Source organism: Tamandua tetradactyla, chromosome 8 (assembly GCF_023851605.1).
Source record: "Tamandua tetradactyla isolate mTamTet1 chromosome 8, mTamTet1.pri, whole genome shotgun sequence".
NCBI classification, from domain to species: domain Eukaryota; kingdom Metazoa; phylum Chordata; class Mammalia; order Pilosa; family Myrmecophagidae; genus Tamandua; species Tamandua tetradactyla.
The window spans coordinates 50,034,064-50,046,042 of NC_135334.1; the positions used below are offsets into that span (position 1 = coordinate 50,034,064).

An 11,979-nucleotide genomic window follows, 5' to 3' on the forward strand; every position below is an offset into this window, starting at 1 on the left:
AATATTTGATGAATGCCACTCTGCCACAAAGTGCATTGGGAAGTATACAGAGAAGAGTAAAACATAGTCTCTAACTTCCAAGAGCTTTAGAATATAGTATGGAATATAAATGAAAAATTCTTTGGCAGTGAAAGGTTTTAGAAGACTTTCTAATGTGCACTAAATGTTTACAAGTTGTTTTAAGTTCTTATATATCATCAAAACAAATTCTTAAGACTTTAAGGAAAGCTTCTTTTTCTTTGGTAGAAGAATTTATTGGGTAGATTCTTCCTCTTTGAACTCTCTTCAGTTCTAAAACTTAGAACAAAGAGGACCCTTACCATAGATGCTACTTAAAACCAAACTGAGGACAAAAGCTGACGATATCTATAAAAAAGTTGAGTAGAGAAAGATATAGTTGAGAGTGTTTGAAGATAAGGATGTCAAGCACAGAAATAAACAGGTTCTTGAAACAGGAAAGAAATAAAAGTGAAACAGTCTCTTAAGTGGTTGATTTAAAGACTGCATTGCTTTTCTCAGATATTCCGTCTTATTTCCAGTTTATTCTTCCTTGATGATTAGCAACTTATACTAGCCTCTAGAAGACTCAAATCATTTTATCTACCAATTTTATTCCATATAGTGCCCACTTATAATTATTGCATATAGTCAGTATTATTGAATGGTGGTAATAACCAGATTTCTATTGATTATATCAATAGAAAAGTAATTATACATACATATATAATTTTTAAAAAATATACTGTTAACCATATTTTTTAAACTTATAAGTTAGAAGATAATAAATAAAAAGGGAATGTTGTTCTTTTAAACCAATAATATAAAACCAAGAAGAATATTAGTTTAATTCTGCCATCTTCACAATTTCATATCAGAGTATGTGGAACAGGAGTCTTTTGGTTATTTTGTAGATTTTAAGTAATTTGACCATTTATATCTAACCTTTAAGACTTAAGCTGAGAACTATATCCTTAACTTATTTTAAAATGAAGGTTTTATTGTTGCTTAGCTGTAAGGAGATCCTTCTTTCATAATTATGCTATTTGTAGTGTTTTCAAATTACTTATATTTTTTCACATCCACTCCTATGATGACTGTGTTATTGGACTCCTTACTGAATTATTCTTGCTTGGCCACAATTTAGAGAACTGTTTATAATTTTTACTACTCTAAGTTTTACTGTAATAAAGCTTATAGATAAAAGCCAAAGGCCTAATTAACATTGAGAATTTCTTTACAAAAAGTGGAGTACTCTATATCCTAAAATAACTGCCCGCCCCCCCCCCCGAGATAAAACCCTCTTCCCTGTTTCTAGAACTCCTAGTTGGGAAAGTAGATCTCTTAGGTGGGAAAATAGTGGCTATCAGTGAGGTTTCTGCTGAAGGAGGACATATGTGTTAACCAGTGCTGTCAGTGTGTGGAACATTAGGCTCAGCCCTATTAGAAAATATGAAGAGTAGAAAACTCTTTCCACTGTACCAAGCTCAAGATATTAATGCTCACTGGAAAAGGCATTTTATAATGTGAAGCCTTCATAAGAGATCATACACATGCATTCAAATAGAAAGTAAAATTAGTCACTGAAATTACTAAAGACCAAAACAAAATAAAACAAAACCTTACGTGGAGTAGAGGTAAGAGGTAAAGTTTAAGCTGTTAAATAAATTCCATGGTCTCCTCTCTATCTGTTCCTTATAGAATACAAAGGTGACTGTTTGTTTTATTGTTATATTCAAAACTTCAAAATATTCAGCACATTAATATTATTTGTAGCCAAAGAAAGTAGGTTCTATAATGTTCCTCTGAGTCCTACAGTTCTGGATGTTCTTTCCATGTTGCTGTCCACATTTTAAAAGTCATCTTTTGCCAGGCAGAAGGAATTATCTAAGTCTTTATCAAGACATATATGCAGAATTTTGACATAAGGCTATCTAAAATGTACAGATCTAAAGATATTTATAAAGCAGAAAATTAGTGTGTTGTTTTGTAGCATTGGGCACTGAGTTAAGTTTACTTGGGAGAAAAAAAGCTCAACAACTTTATTTTCCTTATAATATAATTATAGCATAGGTAGACTCACCTTATAATTCAGAACATTACAATTTGAAATCATTTAGATGCTCTGCTTTTATTCATTTCTACAGATAATGACATATCCACCAAGATATTCAGGCAGAGGAAGCTATGTAACCCAGAGTTTAATGTGAAGTTTTTCTTCTACATATAGATCAGTGAAGATATGACTTAGAATTTTTAAAGATGCACAATATTCCCAGTTGTTTCAAAGAGACACCTATATTTTCTAATAGGGCTGAGCCTAATAAATCAGAACATTTGTCTCAGCCCTAAATAAAAACTTGCCAACAGTATGTTCGAAATCTTTGTCACATTCAGGCTTTCCAGGCTTGTCAAAATGAATTGTCCATCATTCATCTAGACAGGTAATAGAGTTCAGTGCCTTTTTAAAAAAATTTTTTTTTTTTTTTTTTTTTTTTGCATGAGCAGGCACTGAGAATTGAACCCGGGTCTCCGGCATGGCAGGCAAGAATTCTACCACTGAGCCACTGTTGCATAGCCCCAAAACAACCATTTTTAATTCGTAATAGTCTGGCTTAAGTTTGCATTCTGGAGTTCTTGTCTGTCTTAACACTAAAGATAAAGGGTAAGAAATCTGATTCTTAGTAAGAAAGACTAAATTTTGAACTTTTTTTTCAACAGGTTATATCAATCAGTGAAAATTCTGTATTCCTTTGGCATTTTTGTGACATATTCAATTCAGTTCTATGTTCCAGCAGAGATCATTATTCCTGTGATCACATCCAAATTTCGTGTTAAATGGAAGCAAATCTGTGAATTTGGAATACGGGCCCTCTTGGTTAGTATTACTTGTAAGTATCACTACATATTTATATCATAAAATTATTTTATTGTTAAATTTCTTATAACAAGACTACTTAGAAAATATTTTTCAATATTTTTAAAACAATTTTATTTACCTAGTCAGGATGCTTTTTATTTTAAAAATCTATATTCTATTATAATAAGAAAAAATACAAACCAGATCCTTTACCCTTAAGAGAATTAAATTATTTTGAAAATGATATCACCAGTGATTAAAACATACATGTACATTTAAATCAGGTACATAAAGGGCCCTGACATTATTGATAAACATTTTATTTCTTCTAATTTTCCTTGGATTTTTTTTTCTGCTAACTTTTGTGTATTTAACGGCTTAAACTTTACCTCTTACCTCTACTCCATGTAAGGGTTTTGTTTTATTGTATTTTGTTTTGGTCTTTAGTAATTTCAGTGACTAACTTTACTTTCTATTTGAATGCATGTGTATGATCTCTTATGAAGGCTTCACATTATAAAATACCTTTTCCAGTGAGCATTAATATCTTGAGCTTGGTACAGTGGAAAGAGTTTAAGCTTTGAGTCAGAGACACCTAGGGATCGAAACTCAGCCCTACCAAGTGATGTCTGAGTGACTTCAGGCGAGTTACATGCTGTCTCTGAGACCCTCTTTTCTCAACTTTGAAATGAAAATGACATCCTTATGGTATTTTTTTTTGGGGGGGGAGTTAAAAATATGAACAAAGTAGCTAAAAGTTATCATTATTGTCACCATTATTATAACTTCAGTTGTAAGATTGACTTAAATGCTGACCTAATGTGGGCTTGCCCAGAATGATGCCAGGGACGAAGTTTCTGATGTACTAGGAAACAAGCAGCTTTGGACGTTCTGTTTAAAAAATTAGTAACCATTTCTGGCCAAGGTTGGAGAATGGTAGAGCTAGAAATTCAGGGTAAGTTTGTGAAATACCCTAAAGTATTGTGCACCATAGGGTGGAGCTTATTCCTAATTTTACAGAATTAGATGTCTTACATTTTGTATGTAAGACAAAAAGCCATGTGGGGAAAAGTAGCTAAAACTGTTATTTTTCAAAATAATCTTTGCAGTGAATTTTATCAACTAACAAGGGAAAAATCATATTGAGGAATGACGTCAATCAACCCATACTCTGATGACTAATGAAACAACCATGAGGGGAAAAGTTACTTTAAAATGTTTTGAACATTTTTTATATGATGCTTTTGACATTTTGACAACTGCACTAAATAAAAAGGTTGATTTCAGTAAAGGTCCTGTTATTGATAGGCATGAAACAGTTCTAGATTGAAAATAGATCCCCTTTTAGAAACAGCTACTGAAATTCACTTATGGGAGCTTGAGGGCAATGTTAAAAGGGGCCAGGATTTTTAATGATTGCTTCCATTTTTACACATTGACTGGCATTGTTATTGAATCACAGACCACACCACGACTGCTACCACGAGTTCATTCCCAGAAGCCAGGGGCTTTTCCTAAGTCCCTGAGTCATGGCACAGACTTGGTCATGCAGCTTTTTCTATGCTGCTGCTTTGTTTTAGTTAAAAAATAGCTGTGTCTACCCTCAGCTTTGAGGGTTATATTTATAGCATTATGTACCGGAAAAAAGAACAAACACCATGCGCTACTCCCTTCTTATTCATTGGGACACATCGTTGGACACTGAACTTCATCTTGAGTCTTTGGCATATCCTTCCAAAGTACAGTAAAAGCTGATAGCATTCATGATAAGACTGGTTTTATTTTCTTCAAAGTACTTAAGATTTTTGCCAGGCTCTTGACTGATGAATGTATGCAGACAGCAGACAGGACCTTGTAATACTAAGCAAGCTGTGCAGCACTCACAGTGAGACTGGAGGCTCAGCAGGAATCCCCTTGAGCATGCTATCTTTCCATGTTCCATATTCCTTTCCAAGTACTGAATACAAGTTTGTTGTGTTTAAACTAGCAGACCTATCAGCTTGAATTATGTTAGTTATGTCCAAGTCCCTATCTGGCACTTGAATCATTTTTTTTGGTGGAACTGAAAAAGCTTGAAAAAATGGGTCAGACTTTTTCTACATGTGCCCTGTTGGTAGTTTCCTGGTATATACAGGTATCTCACAGGTGAGGTAGTAGTGTGAATAGAGTCCTGTTAAGGCCGCTGTAGAATATAATAAATATCTTTTACTTTAAAAACAAAGTAATTTGTGAGCCATTAAATTTTGAATTATATATAGGGCACTATTACCAGTGTTTCAATTCCATGTATGGATTAAATCTGTAAAATATATTAATTACTATTTATTTCAGTTATTGTCTAACTCATTGATTCTTCTGTTTCTTTGGCTTTCTTATTTTATTGATTTTTTTTTGCTTTTCATAGACTATGACTACATAAATATGAAAAAAGAAACATAAATCTTTGGTTGTTTGTACAATGTTATAGAAACACTAAAATCCTTTATGTTAGCTGCCATTCTGCATCTTAATATGATATCTTATAGTCAGTAGGTGTGAGGAGAGCACCATTGATTATTTTTATAATTAAGGTTAATGTGAATTATTTGCCACAGTGTTGTTGGTGCTGTAATTTTTTTCCCCACTCAGTCTTCTCACGAATGACTTAGAATGGGCTTTTATTTTCATATCAGAGGGAACTTGGTCCCTTTAGGATGTGTTTTTTTTTTCTCTAGAATATAGTTTTTGAAAATATTGAGTTTAGTTAGCACCGAATAAATATATTCATAGTAACTGCCCATATATGACATATGGCAACCTATTTATAGTAATCCTATTTGCAATGACTAAGCTATACTTTGAATTTTTTTTTTTTTTTTTTACATGGGCAGGCACTGGAAATTGAACCCAGGTCACGGGCATGGCAGGCTAGAACTCTGCCACTGAGCCATCATGGCCCGCCCTGATTTGTTTTTTTTGTTCATTTACGTTTCATATGTTGGAGTTGCCTAGAGAATACATACTTCTTGTCTACTAATCCATTACTGAATAACATATTTCAAGTCACTTTTACTAGCAAATATCTATAAGTTATATAACATTTAAAGGATGGATTTATCTAATTGAAATTATACTTTATGGCTTAACAATATTTGATAAATGAAGTTCTTGTCTATAAATTCTAAAACTCTCTAGTGTTCCCCCACATGGTTTGCCAGCAATATTTCATTTAATTTATTGGTAACAGCTTCAATTATTGAAAATCTAATGAGGAAAAATATATTTCAGATTTAAAAGAGGGCAAGGTTCTAGCCATGTTTGTCTGACTGTCCTTTTATACTACCACCTACTGTAAGTAGATAAACAGGTTTTCACAAAATGAATACGTGAATTTGTAAAGGTGCCAATTGTATTTGATAGCTACGCTTTATAGTTTCCTAGAGGGAAATGTTAAAAACACCTAACAAGCATCTATTAAAAAGAGAATCCACATTATAAAGTATTTCTAGTTTAGAGTTCTAACTTCTTCAAAATGAATTATTTATAAGGGTTTTCTCACGTCAATTTTATAAGTGTAAGCCTAGTTTTATAATTTCAAAGTAATTTTTCATAATAATTTTGAATAGAAATGAACATAACTTCTGGGAACATAAAGAACATGGGGCAATTTAGTTCCAAATTATCTCACCTCCTGAAAGAATCCATTGAAACACAAAAATAATGAGAATTTTTCTGTCCTGTCTATTGCAATATATATGCCATTAAATGAATGTTTTTACTTCAAAGTGCACTTGGCGTAGTTCTATGGATTTATTGGAGGTGCTTCAAGGGGGTTACTATTAGGGAGAAGGTTTCTAGTACCCTAATTCTGCTTTAAATAGTATAGCTGCCTATTTGTTTCATTGGTTTCCCAGTAAGATTTCATTTGAGTAAAAAAAAATCCCATTTCTTGTAAAATTTGAAGATTGTGTTTGCCCTATTTTATAAAAATGTGTGGAAAAAACAAAAAAATAAGTGTTCATCCAAGTTATAAAGTTTTCGTAAACTTTACACAATAGAGGTAAAAATGGAAACCTTTGTGATGAAAACGTCAAATGTTTGGCCTCTTTCTAATGCACGTTGAACTTACATTGATTAACTGTGTCTTCATATGTGAAGGAAGGTCAAAATCAAGTACATCTATAAAATTTTGTAAATACAGTGTCTGGAAGTTAACTATATAAACAACTTCCAGTATAAATTGCCTTTTGTTTGAATTTTGTATATTTGACTTTAGTAAATACATTACATAGAAAGGTATGGGTCTGCTAATACAAAATCAACTGTAACTGTCATTTATTAAATGTTTACCAAATGCCAGTCGCTTCCTTAAGTATTTTTGTTGTATTATATAATCCTTTCAATAGTACTTTCTCTCCATTTTGCAGTGAAGAAATAGTTATATTTTAGGTATGTTGAACTTGAGATACCTATGGAATTTGTAAGATAAGGATTTGAGCATATTTTGATTCTCTGAAGAGGAAGTCAGTTGAGAGGGGGTTGGGGATTGCAAATATGTGAAAGACCAAGACTAATATAGCAAGTTCTACAGGAGAGGGGAGGAAATCAGATCAAGAACACAGCTGAGGGACTTTACTCAAAGACAGTGGCATTGCAGGTGAGGTTGGTACAGATATACATTATTATGAAAAATTACTTTGAAATTATAAAACTAGGCTTACACTTATAAAATGAAAAATATTTTAAGATTTTTCGTCAGAATCAGGAGAATAATAATGTGATTGATTATATAATAGGGAAGTTGGGACAGTTTTGAGACTATAACAAATTCCAATTACAGTTCCAATATGCTAAGCTTCAGCTGTCGGAGTGTTTTGGTTCCTGTTATTTATTTCCATTAACCTTTAGCCATCTAGGCAGTGATTTATTTTTTATCAAAAAATTTTGATCATTTAAGATTATTCAGATAGATTCCTCTATTTAGCACACCATGGTTAAATGTTTGAGGATAAAGCAGTGAACAAAACAAACTGAAGTATATACTTATGGAGTTGTTACCTAAAAAGGGTGGGCAGATCAAGTAAAATTGCAGAGGAGGTTAGATAGTGATAAATGATATGGAAAAAAAAAACAAGAAATATAAGGGGTATTGTGGTATGTGAAACTTTAAAGAGAGTAGTCAGAAAGCTTTCATTAAAGGTAACATTTAAGTAAATACCTTAAAGTGAAGGAGTGAGCCATACATTGTCCAGACAGGTTCAAATGCCCTGGGGCAGGAGCATGCCTGACTTGTTAGAGGAAAGCACAAAATAGTGTGAGCAAGGGAGAAAGAAAGAGGAAGAGATTAGATCAGTAATAGGAAGTTTATATTACTTTAAGTGATATGGAAAGCCTTTGGCGTAAGGCAGTCTGGCATATTTTAATATCATCATTCATGCTGTGTGAAAATAGACTGAGAAGAAGCAAGAACTAGAGCAGGGAGACAAGTTAATATAAGATTGAAGAATTCAGGCAAGAGATAATGGTCCTCAGACCAATGTGATATGAGGCGGGGAGGTATTGCAAATGGTCAGATTCTGGATATATTTGGAAGATTGAGAGAAAGATTTCTTGGTGGATTTGATATGAGGTGTACAAAAGAGAGCTGTCATGGATGATTCCATGGTTTTGAACTGAGTAAACTGAAGAATGGATTTGCCCCTAATTGAAATGGGAAAACTTGCAGAATATATTTTGCAGGACATAGAAAATTTGCAGAATATATTTTGGGACATGCTAAGTGTAAGATTCCTGTTAGACATCCAAGTGGAGATGTTAGGTATGCAATTGGATATGAGTCTGCAGTTCAGAGGAGATCTGAGTTCTCCTGAACTTTCTGAACAAATTTAGGATTAATCTGTATAGAGTGAGGTCTAAGTAGGGTGACCACTTATCCCAGTTTGCCAGGGTTTGGGAGGGTTTCTCTGTGCTAAAACTGTGATACAAACCATGATGAGGTGGTTACCCTTCATTGAAGGAATGACTTCTGCGGCACTAAGAGATCAGGGAGATAAAGTGGAACAAGCAGAGAAGACTGAGAAGGTGTAGCCCATGAAATAAAGTATGAGATCTTTCAGGTCTAGGGAAGAGAGTTTCCCAGAGGGAAGAGTAATCAGTGGTCACATGCTGCTGACTGATAAAGTAAGTTAAGAATTGAGAAGTAACCATTGGATCTAACCAAGCAGAGATCATTTCTGATTTTGATCAAAGAAGAATGAGAGTAAAATTGGAGGCAGTGACTTTAAAAAGTCAGTCTTTTTTAAGGAGTTTGCTGCAAAAGAATAGAAAGTTAGGGTGCTTTTTTTTAATGTAAGAGAACTGTTAGTGTGCTAATGGAAATAATCTTTAAATGAAAGAGTCGAAAATGCAGATCAAAATGTCCTTTTGGTTTTGATATATGTATGAGAAATAATACTTGAATGAAGTATTTTCATTTTGCCTAGAAATGTCCTGTTATTTTAGAAAAGTTAACTGGAATTGATTTGTGGCTAATGAAATAGGAGTATTTTAAACATTGTTAACTGTTGTAATAATGTTTGTGCGTTGTGGGGTAAGCTGTATGCAGAGTAATGCAAATACTGTTAAACTATCCAAATTTCTTAACTGAGCATTTCGCAGCAAAAATTTTTTAAATTGTTTATCGAAGCTCCAGAAAATGTCATTCACTTTTTAAATTTGGTTCAGAGCAAAATATGGCAGATTTTTCTATAAGCAGTAATTTAGTAGTGTAGACTTGCATTAATTTTAATGTACTGTGAACATCTACATTTAATATTTATGTAAGTACCAAATTTTTAAATGAGAAATATTTGTATTTTCATTTTCTAGGTGCTGGAGCAGTTCTGATTCCTCGTTTAGACATTGTGATTTCCTTTGTGGGAGCTGTGAGCAGCAGCACGTTGGCCCTGATCTTACCGCCTTTGGTTGAAATTCTGACGTTTTCTAAGGAGCATTACAATATATGGATGGTCCTGAAAAATATTTCTATAGCATTCACTGGAGTTGTTGGTTTCCTCTTAGGTACTTATGTAACTGTTGAAGAAATTATTTATCCTGCTCCCAGAGTCATAGCTGAGACCTCACAAAGTTCCTCTCTAAATTTGAATACAACATGTCTAACATCTGGTTTGAAATAGTGGACCCAAAGTTATAAGTCTTCTATTTTTGTCTCGATTCTGAATGATTAAACGAAACTAGTAGAATACATTGCTATGTACTTGATAATGTGCCAAAAGAAGAGTTTGGTTATATTTTTAATATTTTGGCAACACATTTTAATTCTTTACCAATAGTGGTAAACTATTATATATCTTTTGTTTAAAAATATTATCATAATTTCAAAAATTTTAGTTGTGAAAAAGAAAAAGAATGAAAGATTTCTGTTCTTTACCAGAAAGACTTCAAACAAGACTTCTCTCTCTTACCCCCATGCTACTTCTTTTGCCTCCCAGTTGAGGAAAGAACACAGGTTCAACAATGAGAAAGATAAATAAAATGCGTAGGTCACAATTTCTCTCCTCACCATCAAATGAATGTCAAAATAAGCTTTGTGAATAATATAAAAATAGCTCAATTATTTATTTTTATTACACAACCAAAAACTTATGCTTAGCTCCTGGAAATATAGAAAACTCCCATTAACCAAAACACAAGCATCAAAAAATTCCAAAAACAATTATTTTCGCACTATTTATAATGGTAATTAAGAGACACTGTGCAAGATTCTGACTCAGTGTTTTAGTCAACTTTAGAGGTTATCTAATACAATTCCTTCTTTGAGTTGAGGCCCAGAAAGGTTAAGGGACTTGGTCAAGGTCACATAGCCTTGAGATAAAGAGAACCTGATCCCAACTCCCATTCCAATTTATTTTTCACATCTCTCAGAATTTAATTATTTTCAGTTTAATTGTGAGTCTATATTTTAACGTTTGGAAGTGGGTGATCTTTGAATAGTATATGAAGCTTTACAGAAAAGAAGGGCCTTTCAGAAGCCTGCACATTAACTATATAAACCTCAGTAAAGGAGAGAACAGCATTCATTTTAAACAGCCTGCAGGCCACGGGTAGAATGTGAACAGCTATCTTATTTGTAGCTTGAGCTCTCCTTTTTGTTTCTTTCTTTTGCTGAGTTTTGTAGGCACTGTCTTCCTTAATGACTGGAAAATAGCTATCTGACAAAATACAGGGTTTAATTTTTTTTTATTAGCGGCATTGTGGTTTATAGAACAGTCATCCATAAAATACAGTTTGCGTATATGACCGTATTAGTAACATCTCACGTTGGTGTGGGACACTTGTTTCAATTCATGAAAGCATGTTTAACTATATATAGTCCATGGTTTAATTAAGGGTTCACTGCTTGTGTTGTGCACCTCCATGGATTTTAAAATTTTCTAGTAATATAATTCAGTGCTAATTATAATTAATGTCATGCTACCATCAACACCATCCATTACCAAAACTTGACAGAGTTTCTATTTTGATTGATAAGCATTTAACTTCCATTCCCTACCCCCATCCTATCCTTTGGTAACCTATATTCTAGATTCTGACTCTATAAATTTGCTTACACTAATTGTTTCAAAATGGTGAAACAATATTTGTCCTTTTGTGTCTGGCTTATTTCGCTTAACATGAGGTCTTCACAGTTCATCCACTTTGTTGTATGTATCAGACTATTTTACTTTTTACAGTTGAATAATATTGTCTTACTTACCCATTCATCTGTTGATGGATACTTGGGTTGCTTCCGTCTTTTGGCAAATGTGAGTAATGCCACTGTGAACATTGGTGTGCAAGTGTCTATCCTGTTTTCAGTTCTTTGGGTATACACCTAGCAATGGGATTGCCAGTTTACATGGACATTTGAAACTTTTAAGAGGAACTGCAAACTGTCTTCCACAGAAGTTGCACCATTTTACATTCCCACCAGCAATAAATGAGTGTTCCCATTTGTCCACATTCTCTAGCGCTAGTAATTTTTTTTTTAATAATAACCATTCTAATTAGTGTGAAAGATAACCTCATGGTTTTGATTTGCATTTCCCTACTAGCTAGTGATATTGAGAATTTTTTCATGTGCTTTCTGGCCATTTGTATATCCT

General features: G+C 33.3%; 1 protein-coding gene across 3 annotated transcripts in view; it reads left to right on the forward strand.

Annotated features, from left to right (window-relative positions):
• Positions 1–10,847, forward strand: part of SLC36A4 (solute carrier family 36 member 4) — a 57,102-nt gene extending 46,255 nt beyond the window's left edge. For all 3 annotated transcript variants that reach the window (XM_077113289.1, XM_077113290.1, XM_077113291.1), the window contains 2 exons: positions 2,719–2,888; positions 9,704–10,847. In XM_077113289.1, coding sequence (XP_076969404.1) covers positions 2,719–2,888; positions 9,704–10,011 — 478 coding nt within the window. In that variant the 3' untranslated portion in view covers positions 10,012–10,847. The remainder of the gene's footprint in view (positions 1–2,718; positions 2,889–9,703) is intronic.
• The last annotated feature ends 1,132 nt before the right edge of the window (positions 10,848–11,979 follow it).